Source organism: Podarcis vaucheri (assembly GCF_965113315.1).
Source record: "Podarcis vaucheri genome assembly, chromosome: Z".
Classification (NCBI taxonomy): Eukaryota; Metazoa; Chordata; class Lepidosauria; order Squamata; family Lacertidae; genus Podarcis; species Podarcis vaucheri.
This window is the reverse complement of record NC_138758.1, coordinates 10,292,625-10,318,531: the sequence shown is the minus strand read 5'-3', so window position 1 is coordinate 10,318,531 and position 25,907 is coordinate 10,292,625. Positions and strand designations below refer to the sequence as shown.

Genomic DNA, 25,907 nt, shown 5'->3' with positions numbered 1-25,907 from the left:
GACTCTCACCTGCCCCACTTTCAAACCTCCTTTCCAAGCCTCCTTCCATCTTCCGTCTCCACCAGAATTCCACTCTCTCTCTTCCCCCTCCCTCCCTGCTTGACATTCCCTTTGGAATTGTAATAGCATCACCTCACAATAATAATATTGCCACTCATCTCCTCTAGGCCTCCTACCTTGAGAATCCATCTTTCTCTACCATTTCTCACTGTCATCTGACAGGCATCCCCCTTTCAGGGCACTATAAGGCTTGCTTGCAAAGCAGCACTTTGCGACATCAGCGGGCAAACAGGGACCAGGCTGCTGGGTTGACCGGCAGCTGAATGAAGAAAAATAAAACCAGGGGGGTCAAAGTGTGCTGGGATGAGGCCACCGTGGGTCAGGCCGGAGGGGGCTGCTGGGGTGTGTGGATGTGCCTCCCCTTCATCTGCATCTTGCTCCCCCACCCGTTCCTTCAGCTGCTTGAGAGAATCATAGCATGGTCGAGTTGGAAGGGATGCCAAGGGTCATCTAGTCCAACCCCTGGCAGTGCAAGGATCCTGCCCACTGCCAGCCCCTGGCTGGGCTCCACACTCCCACCACCTGCTGGATGCACAGACCCCTTGCCATTCTGCATGGGGTGGGGAAAGGGGAGAGAGAGATGTTTTGCTTCCTGTCCCTCCGGACATGGATATGAGAGCCCTGTCAATATCTCAAGGGCATCACAGGGAGGAAGCTTGTCTTCTCCTGCTCCAGAGGCCCTCAGGACCTGAAGCCTTGGCTTCAAGTGACCAGAAAGGAGATTCCAACTCCAGGAAGAACTTTTTGACAGCAAGAGCTGTTTGACAGTGGGAGGAAATCCCTCGGAAGGCCGTAAGACTCTCCTTCCTTGGAGGTTTTTCAGCAGAGCTTGGACAGCCATCTGCCATGGGCTCTTGAGCTGAGATTCCTGCATTGCAGGGGTTGGACTAGATGACCCTGGGGTCCCTCGCAACTCAACAATTCTAGGATCCTCTGATTTAAAGTGCATCCAGTGAGCATTTAAAGCACATGACGTCCCCCAAATGATCCTGGGCATTGCAGATTCCCTCCCAGAGAGGCCAGTGTGGTTTAGTGGTTAAGAGCGGTGGACTCGTAATCTGGTGAACCGGGTTCGATTCCCCACTCCTCCACATGCAGCTGCTGGGTGACCTTGGGCCAGTCACACTTCTCTGAAGTCTCTCAGCCCCACTCACCTCACAGAACGTTTGTTGTGGGGGAGGAAGGGAAAGGAGAATGTTATCCCCTTTGAGACTCCTTAAGGGGGAGTGAAAGGTGGGATATCAAGTCCAAACTCTTCTTTTTCTCCTCCTCCTCCTCCTCCTCCTCATAGACCTGCAAATCCCAGAAGCCCTAACAAACTACAATTCCCAGGATCCTTTGGGGAAGACACCTGCTTTTTAGAACAGAGAGGAGAACCTGCAGCTGACTTCCCCCAATTTCCTAGGAACCAGGAACGGGAAGTTCAAGTGCTTCTAAGAGGATGACTTCACAGAGCAGGGGGGATAAAATATTGCTCCAAAAGTTGGCTGCCTCCCCTGGATGTACATTTCCAAAATAGAAGATGAAAAACAAAATTCAGCAAGAGTGTTGTGCAGGCTCCTATTTGTTATGTGCAAACAGCTTTAGATACCTATGAGGTCCATAAATTACCATGTAGCATATATTCAACACAAAAAGCAGTGGCAATTTGTTGTTGACAAAGGACAGCTGGACATATAAAGGGCCCCATTACCTTCAGTATCTTAGGGCCTCATCAAACCTAAATCCGGCTCTGCATTGGACGTTCGGCTTCCAAAAAACGTTCGCAAACGAGAACACTCACTTCTGTGGTTGCGGCAATTGGGAGCTAAAGCATTCGAGTTGCAAGGCATTTCAGATCCAAGGTACAACTGTATGTTCTTCTAAAGTTTTTTTAAAAAATGCTTTCAGCTTTAGGTCTTTGCTGAATGAAATGGTCTTAAATAGATGCCGTGAGCTATCTTGAGCAGTTGTGGAAAGATTTTGAGTATTTCAAATAAACAAACGGCAGTGAGTGAAGCCATCAGTACGATCAGTCCTGAGACCAAAAGACTCTGCAATACTCCCAAATTTATGTCAGGATAATACTTCCTAGGGCTGAGCCTTCAAATCTGCTCACATGTTGCAGTGCTAAACACATTGGCAATGAAATGTATTTTTAACCAATTCTATGTAGGAAACCCCCCAATAGTGAGCCCACCTACTCCTACCATCTGGAACTAAAGACCTGGGTTTTCAGATCAGAGGATAGGACTTCAGGTCTGGTTTCCACTTCTGCTCCTTTCCTTTTTTCTTGTTGAAAACAGCATCTTCCAGTATTCCAGTTGCTGGTTGTGGTCCTACCCTGTCTTTTCTCCCCCACCTTTAGCACATATATTCTCAGTGGAGGAACCGGCTTCATGAGTCACGGTTATAAGCCGGTTTATTACAAAACCGACTAAGAATGTGTTTTTAAACAAAGATCTCTGCTTGGAATGTGGGGATAAGGAGAGATGCTTTGAAAGTGAAGCAAAACTCAGCCGTTCTCCCAGCACTGAGGCTCAGCCACATGGAGACTAATACTGTACATAAGATTACTGTTGTCGGCTTCATGTTGCATTTGTGATGTTCTATCATGTCATTGTTATTTATTGTTTGTAAGCCAAACTGTCAGGGGTCCTTTACCAAGCCTCAGCACCACTGCCAAATAAAAAGGTCCTCTTCCTCCCAGCCACCTTTCTGGCTTCACCTGGAAGAAAGGGGTTGTGGGTAGAGCTTCCCAAGGAGAAGATCATAAGAGGCGCTCTTGCAAGGTGAAGCAATCTCTGAGATTCACCCTTCTTCTAGTTTTGATGCTGGCTTCTTAAAGAGACTCCACCTCATTACCCTGCTGCTGGAATGCTAATGCTTCTTTGGCTCTGTGTCATGGGGGCCTGAGAGGATGGATTAGATATCATTTGCGAAGTGCTTTGAAGATGAACTTCACTGTATAAACATGGAGCATTACTAGTGTCCTTTAAGCAGCTCCCATCCATCAGAATCCCATTTCCAGTGTCATTTTATTTTATTACATTTTTTCCTGATGCGCTGACATTCCTGCCATAATCTGATTTTCATTAGCTGTGATGTACTACAGAGATTTGGACTTCTAACATTCACCAGCATTTGTTACCATAAGTGTTACCACAAGTGAGCATTGCTTACATGCTGGGAGGAAGGGAGGGGAGAATAGCTTGACTTCTGGTCACAGAACAGCTCTTAAAAAGTTGTCGTTGTGTGCAGGGTTATGTTGCAGGAAAACTCAGCTGCAGTTCTCAGGAACGATTCTGGGGCATGAGCAACCAAAACTATCTTCTCCCAGACCTGTTGCAACAGAGCCAGGTTTCGAATTGTTCAGCAAACCAGCTGAAAGTTGCTCAGAACCACTTTCCGGAACCACAGAGCAAGCCTATTCCCAACAAGGTAAATGTCACATATTATGACAATAAACAAACTGAAATGCAATCCTTCCTTTGAGATTCAAACTTCTCTGAATTATATGATGCAGTTCTCCAATCAAAAAAGCATACACACAAAAAATGCACATTGTAATGAAAATAACATACAAAACTACTAGGGGGAAATGCCTTGCAAAAATGTGTAATAAGAGAAGTTGTGTGCAAAAATTCATATCTCAGGATAGTTGCGCTGGCTTGACCCTGTGATTGAGGGGGACTAGCACCACCAATGTGCTGACGTCATGTGCAACATGCTCATGCTGTGTGTATATTCCGCATGACTTGCTGACATCATTTGCGCATGCCGCCTGGCATATTATGCACATGCTGCGCAAGTTATGTGAGCATGTCGCACAACGTGACTATTGAGTTGTTGATGTTTTTGTTAGTTTTAGATGTCCAGCAATGTCTAAAATGTCATATATTTTGAAGCCCTGTAGTAACTCTGTTTTATCCTGAGGGGTGATAGATATTGGCCATTAGCATTCCATTGCATCTTGCCAGAAGTTTTGGTCTGCATTGCTACGGATCTGCAGGGAGGCTGTGCCAGTTACTTGAGGTTGTTATACGTTCCAAATTAAAGGAAAGCATTTATGTTCATTTACTTCAGTCTTCTCCTTTCAGCTGTTTTGGAAGGGAGATTTAATGGTGAATCATGTGTGTCTGTGTGGTGGTGAAGAGAAATAACCTGCCCAACACATGTTATTGCTGTTTAATTTTTATAGATGTGAAAGAACTAGATTTATCTACCCTTTGTTTTTGTTTTCCTTTCCAATGAAGCTTTAGAGTACAATCCACTGCTAATCATCCAGATTTCTAATAGTTAGATCCACTTCCACCTTCTAGAATCAGAGAGTCATAGAAATGTAGAGTTAGAAAGCACCACAATGATCATCTAGTCTAAATGCAGGAATCTATTTGCCCAACATGGGGCTTGAACCCATCAACCTGAGATTAAGGGCCACATGCTCTACCAACAGAGCTACCCCAGCTGGAACTTCTACACACCTTCTATTCCAGACCCCTGATAAGTACCCAGTCTTACTGGATGTCTGGAAGGGGTTTCAGAGCAGTGGGCCAGATTCTACTACTCACTCAACTAGGGCTCTGGTCAGATCTACTGCTCCTTCCCATATTACCCCACTTTCTTCTTCACAGCCTAGGTGGCTTTCTAGTAGCATTGGCCGCAGAGTATCTTAGTGCAGCAACCCAGCAGAATGCAATGTACATAAACTCTGCAGTGGTACCTTGGTTTACGAACAGCCCTGTTTGGGTTACAAACTTCCACAAAACCAGAAGTCTATGAACTTTATCTCAGTCTAGGAACGGAATCCGAATGGTGGAAGGGCACCGGCGGTGGGAGCCCTCATTAGGGAAAGCGCAGCTTCAGTTTAAGAACGGGCTTCCGGAACAGATTAAGTTCGTAAACCGAGGTACCACTGTAATTAAGTTGTGGTATCACTTTCAAAGCAAGGTTTTAGCTTCGTTTGGGGTTTTTTTAAGGAGGGTGTTGAAGTAGAACCATCCATCCCAGAGACAGCAGCCTGTCCCAACCCTGGGCCTCCAGATCTTGTTGGACTACAACTCCCATCATCCCTGACCCTGCTGTCTTAAGAATTATGGGAGTTGTAGTCCATCAGCATCTGGGGGTCTAAGGCTGGGAAAGGTCACTGTATAGTATACATGCAGCACCATCAATGCAGTCGGTTGTGATTAAGTTCCTTTGTTTCATCTTAATTTTTTTCCCCCATTTTAGGCACCGAGCACTAACAACACCCCCTCAAAAAATAGTTCCTCATCTACGACATCATTCACATCATTCATAGATCCTAGGCTTTTACAAATGTCACCTCCTTCAAGTCCAACTGGACCAAACTGTGGTTCACGTGAGTACAGTTTCTTTTATTGCAGAACATGCCATATTTGCCTCTTTTGGAGGGGAGGAGTGAAATTGTGTCCTCCCTTAAAGAGTTGCGGTGAGACCTGGAGACTGGCCACCTGTGTTGTGGGTGGGTAAGATTGGTCAGCCACAACACCCAATTGGTAGGTCCCTCGTTGCTGGGTGTAATCTGGCCAATGGGGTGCAGTCCAAATGGATCGAGGGATCTATATATGCCCATGCACGTGGCCCAGAGCTTCCTCTTTCGGCTCGTGTATTAGGAAACACCCGCCCACCTCTCCCTACTTTTCAGGCTGTGCGCTTCACCTTGCTATGCCGTCGTGTGTCGTCTGTCGTTGGGACAGGGGCACAGCAGCAATTTTCCCCACTTGGCTGATTGGCTGTTGCCATTTGGGTTTCACCTGCCGCATAGCAAATCGTCACAACTTTTAAGGTTGTGGATAGTCTCTGGTTCAGGTGACAGGGATGGGGGAATGGTCTCGCCATCCCTATGCGAAGGGTATTCCATTAAAGGAATCCAGGGACTCAACTTGGTTTGGTCAACCCCTGAGAGGGGGTTGTGCCCATGCCTGAGTCCAGGGGGACATCTGGGTGGTGGAGATAGCCTGTTCCCGGCTTTCCGCTTATCCAGGTGTTCAGCCTTGGCTGACCTATGCTTGTGCCCTGGGTCAGCGCTATCTGCATGGCAGGGAGCTAGTCCTCAGTGGTAGCATTCGCTTGTAAATGACGGTTTTCCATAATCAGGTGACTCTTACTTTGCTTCTCCCCTGGCGCTGGTGGAACAAACCACAATTCCTGAGTAGGGATAAGGGAGAAATTCAGTTTGGTTGCACATCTAAAGATGAACTTACCTAATTTGCACTTTCTGAAACAATGCACGAACCAAAGCAAAGGCATCCTTCATAATGTGCCCTTCTCCAAATTTTACAAAGCAGGACTCCAGTCAAGCAATGTGTACAAAAATACACATATGAACAACAAAAGTGTGCATATAAATGCATATATTAGTGAAAACAACATACAAAAATGCACTACTTATGGTGGAAGTTGCTTTGAAAAATATGTACATTAGGCAAAAATGCATACAAAAAGGTGTATATCAGGACTAAACTGAAATGTTGTCTTTTAAATCACAAACTGATGTGGAAATGTAGAGAACTGAACTTAAGATTAGAAAGATGAGAAACTGGGAGAAACTGAAATTGACATAGTCACCCATCCGAATCCCGGTCTCAGTCTTACAAGGATCATGGCTTGCTCCACTCCAAGCAAGGGTGGACATGGGTCTTTCAAATTTATGCATCACCAATATTTGATTCCCCCTGCACCTCCTGCCTACTGTACTGCTCAGTTCACTACATCATAGTTGCAACACCCTGGAGAACTCCCTAGGCCCAGTGCCCAGTGCGACAGAACTGGTCACACTACTCTAAACCATCTCTACTCCAAGCCAAACTTCGGTTTTGGCTTCCCATTCATGGTTTATTCAAGTGAACCACGAATGGTAAACCATTATGTATGGTTTTCCATGACCTGCAAATTCGCCTGGTAGAAGAAGAAGAAGAAGAAGAAGAAGAGGAGGAGGAGTTTGGATTTGATATCCCGCCTTTCACTCCCCTTCAGGAGTCTCAAAGCGGCTAACATTCTCCTTTCCCTTCCTCCCCCACAACAAACACTCTGTGAGGTGAGTGGGGCTGAGAGACTTCAGAGAAGTGTGACTGGCCCAAGGTCACCCAGCAGCTGCATGTGGAGGAGCGGAGACACGAACCCGGTTACCCAGATTACGTGACTACCGCTCTTAACCACTACAGCACACTGGCTCTCCCAGCAGGCAAGCACCTTATTTACTTAGATAATTCTTTGTTCTTTGGGCTGAATACACTGGTCTGTCACATTTTCTGGTGCCAATATGGAATGTCAGTGCATAGGGAATACCATGCAAATAGTTGCTTCAAAGGAATGACTTTTGTCAAGACTGACAAAACTCCCTGTACCCCACCTGCTCTGATCCTAAACATTATCAGGCTCCTTCCAGTAGTTGCTATTTGTATTTTTAAAATGTGCACATTAAATGCAAATGAATAGCATCACTTGTGGTCTGGCCCTTAGGTCACATCCACACCATAAATTTAAAGCAAATGCTCTCTCACAAAGCTATAGTTCGCAGCATCATTAGCAAGCCACGGCTCCCTGGATTCCTTGGAGGAAGCAATGTGCTTTAAATGTATATTGTGGATGTGACATATTAGATGTCATTCAAAAAGAGATTAGAAATCCTTCTTTCATGAGGGGCACACTTAGAGTGTGGGGCACAGTTGCCTCACAAGCCATGTGTTGTGCAAGAAAACATAACAATCGTTTTATAAAAAACTCTCTGCTTCTCTTCCCCAGCATCCAGTGTGAAACCAGAGCCCACCAGCAGGCAAAACGCAAGGAAAGGCTCGGTGGTCAACGTGAACCCCACCAATATCCGGCCACAGAGTGACAGCCCAGAAATCCGCAAATACAAAAAGAAGTTCAACTCTGAGATCTTGTGTTCCGCATTGTGGGGTAAGAAAGTTTATCTGAAGCAGGAATAGATGGCTTGCGATTCTGAGGTTCTTGGAGGCTTGTTCAGATCTTTAAAAAATATAGGGGGAAGAGCCAAAGCACCCTGGAAGAGCACTTACTTTGCATGATCCTGGGTTCAATCCTCAGCATCTCCAGGTAGGAGTGGGAAAGACTTTCACCTGAAACCCTGGAGAGCTGCTGCCAGTCAGTGTAGCCAATATTGCAGCAAGATGGACCAATAGCCTAACTCATTGCAAGGCAGCTTCCTATGTTGCTATTATTACTTGTTAGATTTATATACTGCTCTTCATCAAAGGGCCACAGGGTGGTTCACAGAATAAAGTACCGGATAAAAACAAGTATATAATTAAAACACAACAGCAAAGCCATAGCCTCCCCCTTCCCACAGACACATTTAAAATATTCATCAACCCAAGGCCTGGTTAAAAAGGAACGTTTTCGCCTGGCACCTAAAATATATATAATGAAGGTGCCTGGTGAACCTCCCTGGGGAGAGCATCCCACAAACAGGGAGCCACCACAGAAAAGGCCCCATTCTCATGTTGCCACCTTCTGGACCTCTCTTGGAAGAGGCACACGAAGAAGGGTGAACACAGAGTCCAGAACGGTTTATATGGGAGAGAGGCGGTCCTTGGGGTATTGCAGTCCTGTTTCCGTTCCCATTCACCCTGATTGTTGAGTCGAAGTGTCCTGGAATGCAGCTGGACCACTTACTAGCAAGGCAAGATCAGCAGTAAAGCATCAGAGGAGCTGTCCAAAAGGAGATGTTGCTTGAGCAACAGCTAGGTAGCAACTGAGTTTTTGTAACCCAGTCTTACCCATTTCTGGAGCATCAGTAGGGACCTGGTCTAGAGCATGTGTCAGTTTTTTGCTTCTTTCTGCCTCTCAAGTCATGCCCAGAGATGGGAGGTCTTGTGATACCAGTACATTTTCTGTCCTGGGCAGTAACTTGAGCCCATCACTTTCTGAAGTGGAGAACACTCTGCAACAGAAATCCTGGAAGGGGTGTTGGAAGGTTTGCAGGATTGCAGTCTTGTGGCATCCACCAGCGCATCCCAGCTACCATTGGTCTTAGAATGTACTATGATCCTCAGTGCCATTCTCTGCCTCTGAGCTGGCCTTGACATGAAGCCCAGTTTCCTACATCTGAGTGTGATATGCCGAAATGCTGGATGGACTGCACCACCTGTCATTTAAAGATCCATCCTCATTATTGATGCCTTAGCTCCCCATCAGCTTTAACTTTCCATCTTCCTGACACCAGGCAGTACGACGACAAGCTCCATGGAGCTGATACAATATTTTACCCACACCTCCTGCCTTGATTCGAGCCTTAAATGAGAAACAAAATAAATGAATGAAATGCCGGAAGAAATTATCCCAGGAAATGTAGATTTACAGTTTACAGCTCTCTGGGTTTCATGTGATGTATGTTTGGAGGAGGCCAAGATTTTAAATTAAGAACAGAGCACCATAGCAAAGCTGGTAATGATATGTGTGCTGAGCTGGAGAGCGCTACGTTCTTACCAGCCCATTGCTAGCATTCCGCTGCTTTTTCTCTCTTTTTTTGTGCTGCGTAATACCTTATGCCATCTCATTATTTCCGCCAGGAACACTTCGATAAGAAACCTTATCAAACATGGCAACCAAATGGAAGCCTCGCCCGTTGAGTGTCAGCCCGAATCCGCAATCCCCTCAGCACTTCTGCTGGCTTGAAAACAATTTAACTGTAGACACATACTTGAGGGTCTCTCCCAGAGAAATTTTGCAAGTCTTGTTTAACTTCTTAGGATGTTTCTCGAGAATGGGTACCCAACTCCAAGTGACATTTCATGACAAATCTATGGGAACTCAAAAATTGTTACCTTGCAATGGTCCCTTCTCTCCCCACAAAAGCTAACTGGCAGAGCAATCCTAACCATGCCTACTCAGAAGTAAGTCCTATTGAAGTCAGTGGTACTTAATCCTAGGTACATGGGTTGGGATGACCGACATAAGCCTTAAATGCCACATATTGGCTGTTCCCCCAGGGTCTTGACTTAGGCCATCACTCTGTGGATTATCACTGAGCAGTGACCCAAAAATTGGAATTTTATGTCATTGTCTCTCCTCTGTGGAATGTCATTCATGAAGCATCGTCCATCAGTTGCTTCAGACATCTTGTGAAGGCATCTCTTTCTGCCTAGACTGTTCCTGACCCATGAAATTGAACCCTGCTATTTCCGAAATCATCTTTTTACTTTTTAAAATCTGTTTTCATAGTGCCGTTTTGCAGCTTTTATGACACTTTGATTGTTTCATATCACTTTTACTTGCCATTTGGAAATGTTTAGATATTAAGTTGTATGTTTGTTAACAAAATTTACACACTGCTTGATTGTAAAAAAAAAAAAAAGAACACCCTCAAAGATAAAACTATAAAATCAGGAAAAATGGCAATGCATTAAAAGTATGTTTGTTAACAAAATTTACACACTGCTTGATTGTAAAAAAAAAAAAAGAACACCCTCAAAGATAAAACTATAAAATCAGGAAAAATGGCAATGCATTAAAAGATGCAAGAAGTTAAAATACTAAAACAGAATAAAATTCACACCAGCGTTTCTAAGAATTTGGGTAGGCTTATCTAAACATGAATATATATTTTTAGCAGGCGCCAAAAAGAGTACAGTGAAGGCACCAGCTTGGTCTCAATAGGCAGGGAGTCCCAAAGTGCAAGTGATGCCACACCAAATGAGTTCCTACAAATGCAGAAACGGTATCATTTGGCACCTGCAATGCCAATTCCACTGATCTGTCATTTGGGTGCATGTGGAGTAAGGCAGTCTTGTAGGTAAACTGGTCCCTATTAAATGCTTTTTGTTGTTGTTGTTTAGTTGTTTAGTCGTGTCCGACTCTTCGTGACCCCATGGACCAAAGCACGCCAGGCACTTCTGTCTTCCACTGCCTCCCGCAGTTTGGTCAGACTCATGTTGGTAGCTTCGAGAACACTGTCCAACCATCTCGTCCTCTGTCATCCCCTTCTCCTTGTGCCCTCCATCTTTCCCAGAACCAGGGTCTTTTCCAGGGAGTCTTCTCTTCTCATGAGGTGGCCAAAGTATTGGAGCCTCAGCTTCACGATCTGTCCTTCCAGTGAGCACTCAGGGCTGATTTCCTTCAGAATGGAGAGGTTTGATCTTCTTGCAGTCCATGGGACTCTCAAGAGTCTCCTCCAACACCATAATTCAAAAGCATCCATTCTTCGGTGATCAGCCTTCTTTATGGTCCAGCTCTCACTTCCATACATCACTACTGGGAAAACCATAGCTTTAACTATACGGACCTTTGTTGGCAAGGTGATGTCTCTGCTTTTTAAGATGCTGTCTAGGTTTGTCATTGCTTTTCTCCCAAGAAGCAGGCGTCTTTTAATTTTGTGACTGCTGTCACCATCTGCAGTGATCATGGAGCCCAAAAAAGTAAAATCTCTCACTGCCTCCATTTCTTCCCCTTCTATTTGCCCGGAGGTGATGAGACCAGTGGCCATGATCTTAGTTTTTTTGATGTTGAGCTTCAGACCATATTTTGCGCTCTCCTCTTTCACCCTCAATAAAAGAATGCTTTTAAATGCCTTTAGAGAAATGCAAATAACCCCCCCCCCAAAAAAAAAACCCCACCCAAATTAATTAAATATAAACAAAAAACAAACATAGACCCCTGCAGGATCAGAGCAGCAAACAATCTAGTCCAGGACCCTGATTCTAGTAGTGGCCAACCAGAGACCCACAAAGCAGGACTTGAGGGCAGATTGCTCCACCCCACATCTGCCCCACACCAGGGGTTATTCCCTGGCATGCTACTTCTGAATGAAACTTTCACTAAATATACTTAAATTACCAAAACCAGAATGCCCGTGCACAATAGTGGGGCACCAGCAGGCTCAGGGGAACCCCAAGGTTCTAAATACTTTAGGAGGGGGATCAAGGATCGAACCTCTGTAGAGTTCTCAAAGAATCAGTAGGGTAGCACTATTGTTTGCGGGAGCACATACTGAGTTGGCAAGTCACCGGAAAACAGGATTTATGGCCAAAGGGTAGCTAGATAATATCCAAGTCTTGGCCTTCTTTGAAAGACTGACATACCACAATAGTATGATTAAAGGGATGGCAGAAAAATAGCAAACAGTAATTGGAGGGGTGGCAGAAAAATCACTAATCTGATGTGATTTGGATGCCTTTTCTGGCATATGTCAATAAGAATCGGAATTTACTAGAACCTCCAACAACTTGAGTCGTCAATCTGTGGACGGGTTATATTTTAAAAGTGCCCTCTTCCTGGTGGACAAACGAGAGATTTACTAAGGGGGGGGGGAATGACTCAAATTGACAAAGAGTAGTTTGACTCACAATATGTGCATTGTAAGACCCATATGATAAGATGCCTCCGCTAGCTTAGTTCAGTTTTTGTTAACACTGCTTTCCTTGTTATCGAAACCCAATCAAAATCATTTGGGGTCGGAGTGGAACAGCCCCCAAACAGTCTAATGGGGACTGAGCATAATCAGTGACCATGGAATGCTCTCTATTGAGATGGAAAGAAGGGGGGAAGAGAATGGAGCTTTCTGGGAAAGGTTACAGCTGGCTGGCACCCTGAACAGGAACAGGCCACACTGCAACATTATGGCCGTGCACACACTCCCATTAAATCTGCATCCAGTGCACTCTCACTGCTGGTTTGGTAAGTGGCATACACACAACATTAGCTGCATCCATATCTGTCCTGCCATTTCAAGTTACAAGAAGGGAGATTCATCAGGAAGTAAGAGCTTTTCAGCAGTGGAACAGACTCCCTCGGGAGGTTGTGGACACTCCTTCCTTGGAGGTGGGCAGGGTATAAATTTATTATTATTATTATTATTATTATTATTATTATTATTATTATTATCCCTGCATTGGAGGGGGTTGGACTAGATGACCCTCAGGGACCCCTTCCAACGATTCTCTGATTAGTATTAAATGCTGTGTTGTGATGGACTTCCCCACCAAAACCAGCTTCCACAGGAACTGAAAAAACCAACAGCCTTGCTGTGCTTAAAGGCAGTAATGTGTGCACAGGCTACGTTGCAGGTCCCACCTGTCTTGAGTAAGAGCTGTTGAATACCAATATAGTAACCAAAGTGCTGTTCCATCCATTCACTCTCCAGTGAGGAAGTGGTCCAAATTGCCTTTAGATGGTTTATATTGTCAGGATTACTTGCGCTGATTTTGGTGTTCTTCCATATTTTAACAGGGGTGAATTTGCTTGTGGGGACTGAGAATGGATTGTGGCTTCTAGACAGAAGCGGCCAAGGAAGAGTTTACTCATTGATAACCCGGAGGCGGTTCCAACAGATGGATGTGCTCGAAGGACTCAATGTGCTAATTACCATCTCAGGTTTGTTTGGTGCCTAGAACCATCTGACCTACAGTAGGACCAGAAGCAATTACAAAGAAGATTAGACTGCAAATTGAGTTGTAAAAACTCGTCGGCTCCTCCTGATGCTTACAATCCTTGTATCTAGGGCAGATGTGATTCAGGGTGTTTCATTGCCTGCTTAGTATGCAAAGTGGTTTGCAAGATTTATAGAGTACACCAGATACTTAAAACTAGTTTAAAGCTGGCTTCTGAGTCTAACAGCATCAATCTCTCTGTGTTTGTTTCTCTAATGTGGCTTCCATCCCTGCCCTGGAAGCTGATGGCAGCAACCATTAAATTATTCCTCCCTGAGCACAGACTAGGCATGTATATGTCTGATATCAGTGTTCTGAAATTATGGGTCACAGCCACCTTACCCTGGCCATCCTATTCAATCACTGGTACCATCTGAGGGAGTCCTGTTAGCACAACTCACGCCAATAAGAAGAGATGCCTTCAGTCTTATGAGTCTTACTCTATGGAATTCCTTGCCACTAGAAATCAGACAAGCACCATCGCTGCTGAATTTTGGACGCCTGATTAAAACTGTTTTATTTCAGGAGGGCTTTGCATCATGAGTGCTTCTCCGATGCTTTAGAATCTTTTTGTTTGCTTGCATTTCTGAGGTTTTAAGTTTCTGAGGCTTTAAATTTTTGAAAGTTCATTTATGTTTTAAAATTTGCATCTTGTACCTGTACAAGCTCCTTTGACACCTGGGCACTGGGAAGCAGGATATACATTTTTAACATTAATAGTAATGATCATGATGGTGGTAGGTGTGGCTTAGGGTGGATGTGCACTCATGGTTTTTGATGCTAAAAATGAATTTCAAAAATGGTTCTGATAACCATATTTCCATACGAAGTTCTTTTCAAACGTTAGTGATGTGTTGTTTAAATGTGGCACCAGAGGGCGCTGCAGACCTATCCCTGTCCCAAAAAATACCTTGTGGGAAACGAAGCGAAGGAAGAAACCAAATGCTTTGCCGTTTCAGAATGATGTTTTTAATATTGTTCTAATAATGTTTAAAAGGTGGGTTTCGATCCAGCCCTAGACTCTCCACTAAAGTTTTCAAATTATATACAGTACTAACTTTTATGGGAACAAACTGTTAGTTACAGAGTGTACAGACTTCCAGGTTACAAACTGCTCTTTGTCAAAAGCATGGAAAGACAGGTATTAACCCCATCCAGGTGGTTTTTCATGATAAGACCCATAACTCTCCCGTCCGAAGTTATCTCCTATAGCTACAGGAGTGGCCATATTTTTTGTTGTTCTGAACAATGCTGATGCACCACACACAGAGAGATTATGGCTTACGACCAAAAAAGGGGGGGACGACGACTCGCTAAAACAGAATGCCCTCAACTTTAGGGCATGTTTTGAACTGACAAAATCAAAACAGAGTAAATAAGACTTGTTGAAAGATGAAGTAATGGGGCTTCCCCCCCCACACACACACACACAAAATGAGAGCCCATGCTCAATGCTTGCCAACTGAGGGCTACCAAGCACACTCTCATGTATGTATGCATGCACGCACACACAACCCCACACGTGCAGCAGACACACTCAGCACACAGGTAGACCACACAGCAACCATTTACATCACCTTGGAAATAAATACATAGCAACACACCCTCTCTCTGTCCTGCCCTCACATGATATAGGCCAATATACTATAAAAGGTAAAAGGACCCCTGACCATTAGGTCCAGTCGTGACCGACTCTGGGGTTGCGGCGCTCATCTCGCTTTATTGGCCGAGGGAGCCGGCGTAGCGCTTCCAGGTCATGTGGCCAGCATGACTAAGCTGCTTCTGATGAACCAGAGCAGCACACGGAAACACCGTTTACCTTCCCGCCGGAGCAGTACCTATTTATCTACTTGCACTTTGAGGTGATTTCGAACTGCTAGGTTGGCAGGAGCAGCCCGAGCAACGGGAGCTCACCCTGTCTTGGGGATTTGAAACGCTGACCTTCTGATCGGCAAGTCCTAGCCTCTGTGGTTTAACCCACAGTTAACCACACATGCACACAGAAACATAGATGCACCACACATTACAGTTTAAACCACTCCACCCTGCCCAGTGCTGAGATGGGGCAATTTTAATCTCCACCACAGCACTGGGCTGCACGTGAATACAAATCCGGGCTGAAGGTTCACCACCCCTCGCCTTACAGGGTGTTGAGTGAAGGAGCTACTACAAAGTAAACAAAGGAGATCCAACAAACAGATCTGGGGTGCAAAACAGATTGTTTGGAACGTCACCCTGAGCTGCAGTTGTACTAGTGATACTAAGGAACGGTGCCTTTCATAAGGCTCGGCTTGCACAACGAAAGCTTAACTGAAACTAGGATCACGTCTGAGGGCACAGATACACAAGTATTGGTTTATTTTTTATATACGTTCTCACCACAAGGTGGTGCTATTGCTTTACTGTCTGACTGCAATGATCCAAGAACATATATCCATCACTGAGCGTGAGCTTTGCACACAGAAAAACTCTGGCTTCGCTGTCTGACGTCTCTGCTAAAAATGATATTAGTCAAGTAGATATCAGAAAGACCTCTGCCCGAGTCTTTGCGGAAACAGCTGCAAGACAGAGGTTTGGTACGCACACCACAGATTTAAAGCACTCGGCTTCCGTTCCCTCTGCCCCCAAAAAACCCTGGGGACCGTACTTTGGGAATTGCAACTCTGTGAGGGGCAAACCACAGTTCCCAGGATTTTGGGGCAAAGGAAGCTATGTGTTTTAAATGTGTCCTAATGGAATTGTGTTTACGCAGCCAGAATAGGCAATACAGTGGTACCTTGGGTTACATACGCTTCAGGTTACAGATTCCACTAACCCAGAAATAGTACCTCGGGTTAAGAACTTTGCTTCAGGATGAGAACAGAAACCGTGCTCCGGCAGCACGGCAGCAGCAGGAGGCCCCATTAGCTAAAATGGTGCTTCAGGTTAAGAACAGTTTCAGGTTAAGTACGGACCTCCGGAACAAATTAAGTTCTTAACCCGAGGTACCACTGTACTGGCTTGATATTAGGCATCTTTCCTCTTAGTTTAAGATATTACCAACCTCAAAACTACTTCCAGCCAAGTTGGTGGTGTGATACAGCCTTGCACTCCACAGTCATGTAGAGAAGTTAAGTTTTCAAACAGAATTCCTTTTCTATTTCTGCTCCAATAAATTGGCAGGCAAAAAGAACAAGCTACGTGTCTACTATCTATCCTGGCTCAGGAATAAGATCTTGCGGAATGATCCGGATGTGGAAAAGCGACAAGGCTGGGTATCTGTGGGTGACCTAGAAGGCTGCATACACTACAAAGTTGGTGAGTTTTTCCCTTGTGGGCTGCTAATAGCCAATTTTAGCACAATATTTCTGTTGTTGTTGTTAACTCTGTTTCACTTCGAGATCATTAAAATAATGTTTTAGTTTCCTGTTAATAAGAGAATAAGCTATGGAGTAAACCCTGTGCAAATCTAGAGTGGTTGGGGGGCGTCTTGTACGCCTCCTTCCAGCAAAATGGGCCTGCAGGATGGAGATTCCTCACCCCTTCTTTGAGGGCTTATTTGAACACACCAGATTCAGAGGTTGAAACCACTGCGACAATATAGCTATTGTCTACATGAGCAAGATTTCCAAGGCCTTTTATTCAGATCCACATGCTGAAATAGGTCATTTGCGTGTGGAACAACATATACTGCAGACACTGTCAACTAGGAGCAATATCCCATCAAGATTTTGCATTATCACTTCTTACCAGTTTTGATCCTAAATGGTTACATACAGAGGAAATGTTCTTTCATGTGCGGTGGACTTGTAAAAGGGTAAAAGAGTATTGGGAAATGATCCATAAAGAATTGGGGGGGATGTTTAAAAGTACGGCGGTTTTTATTTATATATTTTTATTTTATTTTATTTTTTTATTGTGGTGGGATAAATGTTGAGTTGGGGTGGGGATGAGTTTTATTTTCGTATAATTGTTTTTGGCTTTGCTTTTACTATTTTGTTAGGCTATTGTATAGTTTGTATTGTACTTTTTAAGGGGAAAGGATCAGGGCTGCCTGGGAGTGGGCCTCAGCCAATAGAATGGCTGGGGCAGGTTCCACAGGGGGGGATGTATTGGGACACCCAATCTCAGTGATCACGGGCAGCAGGAGGAGCTATGCTAAGACCAGACCATGTCATTACCAAGGAGGCAGGTTTAGTCGTTGTCTGGGGACTATCCCTGCCTCCGGGTCTGGTCCTGACCAGAAGGATACTGGAATCAGCAAGGGAAACCCACATGGCCTGAAAGTGTTGCTGTGCAATGCCAGGTCAATGATGAATAAAACCACTGCCATCCACGACCTGATTGTGGATGGAGGATTTGACCTGGCATGTGTGACAGAGACCTGGTTGGATGAAGCAGATAGGCCTGTCCTTGCCACTGCTTGTCCACCAGGTTTCTCTAACGCACAGCAACCAAGGCCTTGTGAGCGGGGAGGGGGGGTTGCAGTGATTTTTAGGAAGTCATTAGTTTGCACCAGGCGTCCTATTAGGAAGACCCAGTTCTCTGAGTGCATGTTCTGGAAGTAGGGCAATAGGGGCAGTACAGGATTCCTTTTGGTGTACCGACCTCCCCGCTGCACCAAGGATTCCCTGCCCGAGCTGCTTCAGGTTGTGGCGGATGTTCTCCTGGAGACACCTAGTTTGGTTGTCCTAGGGGATTTTAACATCCATGCTGACAGGACCTTACAAGGGGCCGTTCGGGACTTCGTGGAAAGCATGGTCTCCATGGGGCTGTCCCTAAATAAGTTTGGCCCAACCCATAGCCGCGGACATGCCTTAAACCTGGTCTTCACCTCTATGGATGTTGGTGATCTGACATTAAGTAAAAGTGAAACAAAAGAAGTGCCATGGTCAGATCACTTCCTGGTGCAACTGGACTTCTCCGTGACCCTTCTCCTCTGCAGGGAGGTGGGACCAATTCGGATGGTCCACCCCCGCCACTTAATGGATCCGAATGGTTTCCAGAGAGTGGTAGGGGATGTTGATGGCCTTTCAGCTGTACCCTCTTCAATTGCATGGAGCCCAGACAGCCCCACGGTTTTCCATGGGGCTGAGGGCAATGAAACAATCGCTGAGATGGCTAGAGCACTGGTGGTGGATAACCCATTCTGAAGCTGACAGGACACAGGTTAGAGCTTAATGTCGAGCCTACCAAGTGGTGATGGTAACAGTGAATAGGACCTTCTTCGCCGCCTCTATTGCATCTGCAGAAAACAGCAGCAGGAGCCTCTTTCAGGTGGTTCGCAATCTATCGGAACAACCTGTACCACCGGGGCCTGGTAGGGACCCCAAGATCTCCTGCAATGTTTTTGCAAAGTTTTTTGCAGATAAAGTCGCTCAGATTCAGAAGGAGGTAGACTCCACTGTGGGAGCAGGGCCTGGGTGGGAGAGTACTGTCTAGTCATGTTACATGGGATCAATTTCAATCTGTTACCTCCGAGGATGTGGACAGGCTGCTTGAACAAGTAAAACTGACCACCTGTCTCCTTGATCCTTGTCCATCCTGGCTTATAAAAGCAAGCTGGGAAGGGCTGGGCAATGGGCTCTGTGGGGTGGTGAATGCTTCCCTCTGTGAGGGAGCCTTCCCAGACCTGCTGAAAGAGGCGGTCATTAAACCGCTTCTTAAAAAAACATCTTTAGACCCAGCCAATATGGCCAACTATCACCCAGTCTCAAATCTTCCATTCTTGGGAAAGAATGGGTGATTGAGTGGGTGGTTGCTGAACAACTCCAAGCATGCCTGGAGGATGTGGACCATTTGGATCCTTTCCAGTCGTGATTCAGGCCTCATCATGGGACTGAAACTGCCTTGGTCTCACTGGTCGATGATCTCTGGCGGGCTAGGGACAAAGGTGAGAGCTGTTTCCTAGTTCTGCTGGATCTCCCAGCGGCTTTTGATACCATCGACCATAACATCCTTCCGGACCATCTAGAGGGGCTGGGAGCTGGGAGCACTGTTATATAGTGGTTTCGCTCCTTCGCCCTGGGCTATGTCCAGAAAGTGGGGGGGTAAGTGTTCAGACCCCTGGGCTCTCACCTGTGGGGTGCCTCAGGGTTCTGTCCTCTCCCCCATGCTTTTTAATATCTTTATGAAGCAGCTGGGAGAGATCATCAGGGGGTTTGGGCTGGGGGTTCATCAGTATGCAGATGATACCCAGCTCTACCTCTCTTTTAAATCAGAACCAGTGAAGGCGGTGAAGGTCCTATGTGAGTGTCTGGAGGCAGTTGGAGGATGGATGGCAGATTGAGGTTGAATCCTCAGAAGTACTGTTCTTGGGGAACAGACTGGTGTGGAGGACTCCCTGACCCTGAATGGGGTAACTGTGCCCCTGAAGGACCAGGTGCGCAGCCTGGGAGTCATTTTGGACTCACAGCTGTCCATGGAGGCGCAGGTTAATTCTGTGTCCAGGGCAGCTGTTTACCAGCTCCATCTGGTACACAGGCTGAGACCCTACCTGCCCACGGACTGTCTTGCCAGGGTGGTGCATGCTCTAGTTATCTCCTGCTTGGACTACTGCAATGCGCTCTCCGTGGGGCTACCTTTGAAGGTGACTCGGAAACTGCAATTAATCCAGAATGCAGCAGCTAGACTGGTGACTGGGAGTGGCCGCAGAGACCATATAACACCGGTCCTGAAAGATCTTCATTGGATCCCAGTAAGTTTCCAAGCATAATTCAAAGTTTTGGTGCTGACCTTTAAAGCCCTAAACGGTCTCGGTCCTTTATACCTGAGCATCTCCACCCCCATCATCCAGCCCGGACCCTGAGGTCCAGCACCGAGGGCCTTCTGGCATCTCCCTCACTGCGAGAAGTGAGGTTACAGGGAACCAGGCAGAGGGCCTTTTTGGTAGTGGCGCCTACCCTGTGGAACGCCCTCCCTGCAGAAGTCAAGGCAATAAACAACTATTTTACTTTTAAAAGACAACTGAAGGCGGCCCTGTTTAGTGAAGTTTTTAATGTCTGACACTGTATGGTTTTTAATATTCAGTTGGAAGCCATCCAGAGTTGCTGGGGAATCCCAGCCAGATTGGCAGGGTATAAATAATAGATTATTATTATTATTATTATTATTATTATTACTTCCCAAAAAAATCCAGAGTCCTTTCTGTTGGGGATAATTGAGACTGAAATTCCCAAGTGTCTAAAAAGGTTGTTTATGTATGCTGCTACTGCAGCCTGTCTTTTGTTAGCCCAAAAATAGAAAACAAGTGAGGTCCCAACTAAAGAAAAATGGCAATTTAAGTTTTAAATTGTACGACAGAAAACTTAATAAAATTATATACTAAATGGTTACATAACAATTCTGGTAGAGGGTTCATGACTGTTGTCTCATTCCAACCTCTGATGTGAACCTGAGTGTATGGATAAATTGAAGACTGTGATTGGTCTCGGGATTGAAATATCAGGATAGATAACTATGTAAACATATGAATTCAAGCCATGTAAGGTTATTGTAAGCCAAATTCATTATGTTCAGTATGATATACGGACTTCTTATACAGGTCTACTTGCTTAAATGTCTGGGCTCTGCGTTTGTCGTGACCACCCCTCCCCCTCCCCCTTAGAACACATTGTCTTAATTAATTATTATTTAGCTTGTATCATTTGAATAGTGGTTGCTGTTGTTGTTGGAAAATTGGGTTTTTTAAAACTTGTTCTTCGCACTTTCGCTGTACAAAGAATGATTTAGAGAACCTTTCCCGATTTCTGTGCCTAGTTCATTAGAAAAAGAAAACTATTACTTTTCAGTGAAATACGAGAGGATCAAATTTCTTGTGATTGCTGTGAAAAACTCAGTTGAAGTCTACGCCTGGGCTCCTAAACCATATCACAAATTTATGGCATTCAAGGTAAGTAAATATGAAGAGATTCATACTTGCTTTTCCATAGTATTCTCTACACATGCGCACCCAAAACACACACATGAACAGAGTTCTAATCATGTTCCTGTTTCATCCTGTAATGATAAAAGATCATTGTCTGACAGTTATTGGACTCCCAGTGGCAAATAACCTATGGGATGGCACCCAAATATTTATGTTTGCTTATATTAGTTTTAATAACCTAATTGAATTGAAGTTGCATAAATTTGCATATGAAAGGGAACATGTCTGTATCACAGAAGGCAATGTAATGGAAGGCAGGGGATGGCGTGCCCAATCCAGGCTTTTGTTCCCTTCCTTATATAACTGCTAAACCCAGGTAAGCCAAACATGGCAGAAACTAGTTTAGCACCTAGTCTCTGGCATGTCTTACGCTGCCTTTAATGCTGGACAGGAGTGCTTTCTTGAGGATTCAAGCCAAATACTTAGAATCATAGAACTGTAGAGTTGGAAGACCCTTCTCTGCCTGAAATCCTGGGACTCAGCTACATTTAGTAAAGAAATAGTGATTTGAATGCGCTATAAACATGCAACACAAGATGGCACCAGACAGCAAAAAAAAAAATTAAAACGTGATTTTCCATAGAGATCTTTTTTCATTTTTTATAACTATCCTGTGTCTAGATCCACCTCCTGAGAGCCACTGCCACCGGTTTAGATAGGAAAACAGACTAGCCTGGTAAAAGGCAGATATGTACTGGTGCATTAAAGTTCTTTAAAAAATCAGAATCTTCTGCCTTCTTCATTGACCAGAATGATTTATAATCTCATAATCTCATTGATTAATCAGGCAAAGGTTGCAGCACTACTGCCTAATTTGCACCACGGCATTAAACTGATTTCACTGCCCATTCCCTCTTTCCAGAGAAACTTGAGAACCATAGTTCTGTGAAGGTAGGCTAGAGATTTCAAACAAGAGGCTTTTCTGCATTTTACCAGATTACAGTCTTGGGGATTATTTGGGAGAAGCCATGACAGGAAAGTGGTCTAAGGCTGCTATAAATTTGTAGTGTAGAATGTGTTTGCCCAAACTCACTATTTCTCTCATTCATTTATTTTGATGTGGGGTTAGATAGGGAGCTTTATGGGAACATGAATTCAGCTCACACAACTTGGGCTATGTCATAGAATCATAGAGTTGGAAGGGACCCTGAGGATCATCTAGTCCAACCCTCTGCAGTGCACAAATATGTAGCCTTCCCTTATGGGGATCAAACCTCCAACTTTGGCATTGTAAGCACCGTGTTCTAACCAACTGAGCTATTCCCCATATCCTGTTCTCATAACTCATAGTCCATGACTGCAGTCATTTTTTGTGAAAAGGGATGCAAGTGGCACTGTGGTCTAAACCACTGAGCTTCTTGGGCTTGCCAATTAGAAGGTCAGCGGTTCAAATCCCCATGACGGAGTGAGCTCCTGTTGCTCTGTCCCAGCTCCTGCCAACCTGGCAGTTCAAAAGCACGCCAGAGCAAGTAGATAAATAGGTACCACTGTGGCAGGAAGGTAAACGGCATTTCTGTGTGCTCTGGTTTCTGTCACGGTGTCCCGTTGCACCAGAAGCAGTTTAGTCATGCTGGCCACATGAACCAGAAAGCTGTCTGTGGACTTACGCCGGCTTCCTTGGCCTGAAAGTGAGATGAGCACCGCAACCCCATAGCCGCCTTTGACTGGACTTAACCATCCAAAGGTCCTTTACCTTTATCTTACCTTTGTGGAAAGACAACGGAAAATGCTAATCAGGACTCTTTTTGGTTACATGTTTAATTAACAGTAAGATGCACAGTGTCTGATTCTTCTTTTTGCAGTCCTTCACTTCACTTCACCACAAACCACTGTTGGTTGACTTGACGGTTGAGAATGGACAGAGGTTAAAAGTGATCTACGGCTCACCAGTTGGATTTCATGCTATTGATGTGGACTCTGGCTCAGTGTATGACCTGTACCTTCCCACACATGTAAGATACATCATTCTTTAGGAATCATGACAGTTTGCAGGGGGGGGGCTTCTTCTTCTTCAGCCTATGCAGTTAAAGAGGGTCTCATTGCTATTAATGCCGTGATTATTATCATTATTTGAATTTTTTTTCTAATCTACATTTCCATCCACGTGGGTCCACAGAAGCAAGAAATTCTCAGTTGTTTAACAAGATTTATTGCAATAAATGTAACGAAATTCCAAGTCGTTTGCAATAAATATTAAAGCCATCAACAAGAAACAGTTAAGAATGAGAAATTTTAAAACATTTTAAAATATAATTAAAATTAGCAGTAAAAGGTTCGAACAAGGTAATGTCTACGTGTCTGGATAGAAAAATATTTTAACATCTAGTTTCCCTGTTGATTGTGGCACCATTCAAGATATAAAGAGCTTTATAAATCTAAGTTGGTCCTCTCTGTGCCTGCAGTTTGGGTATTGTTGTTGTTTAATTATTTGATTCATTTATTTATTTATTGGCCATTGCTTTTCTTCCAATATATTGGGGGCAGCACACCCGATTCTCCCCTTCCCACTGACGCAGTTTTCTCCTCTCAACAACCCTGTGAAAGCTTAGGCTAAGAGATAGTGTCTGGCCCAAGTTCAGAGATTTGGGTAGAGATTTGAGCCTAAGCTCCTCTGATATTAGTACACCTACTCCGTTTAATTAATAGAGTGCCATGAGCAAATAATGCTAATGATTTTGCACAGGAAAAATAGAACAGGGAACGGCCCAAAAGGACCTTGTACTCTAAGGCGGCCTGTTATCTTTCCCCCCCTCATTCTTCTTTGGCAATCACTCATAGCCGAGTAAGATTGTCTTCCATGAACACGGTTTTAACAGTGTGTCTGTAAGTAACTGTGGAGGCCAATTCTGGATCCACACGTCCTTCCACAGTGGGGGCATTGGTTTATGGGCAGGAGTTGATCACGGTGAGGGTTTGCCAAACATGCCTTCCTCTTAGCATGTTTCTCCCTTTCATCCTGAGTTTGAGCGTCTTCAAAGTCCATGACACTGTTCTCCAATTGGAGCGCTTGCAGGCCAGTGTTTCCCAGTTGTTGGTGTTTATACTACATTTTTTTAGATGTGCCTTGAGAGAGTCTTTAAACCTCTTTTGTTGACCAACAGTATTACGCTTTCCATTTTTAAGTTCGGAATAGAGTAGTTGCTTGGAAGATGATAATCAGGCATCTAAACACCATGATCAGTCCAAGTTGATGTTGAAGAATAATTGCTTCGACACTGGTGATCGTAATGATGTTGAAGAATAATTGCTTCAACACTGGTGATCTTCGCTGCTTCCAGTACACTGGCATTAGTTTGCCTATCTTCCCAAGTGATGTGTACATTTTTTTGGAGACACCGTTGATGGAATCTTTCAAGGAGTTGGAGATGGCATTTATAAGTAGTCCATGTTTTACAAGCGTGCAGTAGAGTTGGTAGTACAGTAGCTTTGTAAACAAGCATTATGGTTTCCTTCAAATGTCCTGGTCCTCAAACACTCTGCACTTCAATCAGGAGAAAGCTGCACTCGCAAAGCTCAGGTATTGCTGGATCTTGGCATCAATATCAGCCCTTGTGGAAAGATAACTGCCCAGGTAGGAGAAGTGACCGACACTTTCCAACGTTACACCATTGCGTTGGATCTGTGGAGCTGCAGAGGGGTTGTTTTGTGCTTGTTGGTGCAGCACTTTGGTTTTTGGGATGTTGAGAGATAGGGCAAGCTTTTCGTAAGCTTCTGCAAAGATATTTAGGGTGGTTTGGAGGTCATCCTCTGAGTGTGTACACTATATTGTCGTCAGCATACTAAAGCTCTCTGACAGAAGTTACGGTAACCTTACTCAGATTGAAGAGCTTTCCATCTGTTCAATATATGATTTCTACTCCGGGGGGGGGGGAGTTTCCATTTGACAATGTGTGGAATCATGGCAATGAAAATAATGAATAGAGTTGGGATGCTAACACAACCCTGTTAAACACCTGATCCTAATGTTAATGGTTCACATTGAGAGCCATTGTTATCTGTGATTATTGCTGTTGTCAGCACTTGTCGTAGCTCTGGTAAGGAGCCAACGGCGATCTTCAGCTTGGACAATTACATAGTCTAAGAGATGCCACTGGTTCAACCGAGGGTGCCTCCATGATGTTTTAAATTTATTATTTTGTCGAAAGGGTGTGTTAATAAAAACAAGGTTGTGCATTGCGCATATAGTTAATCCCCTGGTAAACCCAAGACATCCTGTTTTGTCTTGTTGTGATCTTGCACAATTTTGCACTGAGATTTCCCCGCCCCCCCAAAAAAAAAAGTTTTGGGGAAGGGCACAATCTCACATGGGTCACCTTTTTTGAGGGGGCACAATCTCGCATAGGTCACGTGACTTACATGAAGATGGTGTCCTGGTTTTTTGTTGCAACCTGTAGGAGGGTATGGGATGAGTGAGTTTTGAGAAGGGTTTGTAAAAAGAGGATGAGAGGTGACACCACATTTTGAGCAGAAGGTGTACAATGGCAAAGGGAAAATGCCAGAGCCTCAGAAAAAATAAATGATGCTGGCTGCAGCAGCCCCCAATTTAATTA

At 44.7% G+C, this 25,907-nt stretch overlaps 1 protein-coding gene across 1 annotated transcript in view; it reads left to right on the top strand.

Moving 5' to 3' along the window:
- The window catches only part of NRK (Nik related kinase), a 124,605-nt gene that overhangs the window by 83,250 nt on the left and 15,448 nt on the right, over window positions 1-25,907 (top strand). Inside the window, exons 22-28 of the mRNA XM_082207177.1 lie at window positions 3,301-3,480; window positions 5,272-5,401; window positions 7,807-7,965; window positions 13,252-13,395; window positions 16,614-16,748; window positions 21,221-21,321; window positions 23,160-23,309. Of these exons, the coding sequence (XP_082063303.1) occupies window positions 3,301-3,480; window positions 5,272-5,401; window positions 7,807-7,965; window positions 13,252-13,395; window positions 16,614-16,748; window positions 21,221-21,321; window positions 23,160-23,309 (999 nt within the window). The remainder of the gene's footprint in view (window positions 1-3,300; window positions 3,481-5,271; window positions 5,402-7,806; window positions 7,966-13,251; window positions 13,396-16,613; window positions 16,749-21,220; window positions 21,322-23,159; window positions 23,310-25,907) is intronic.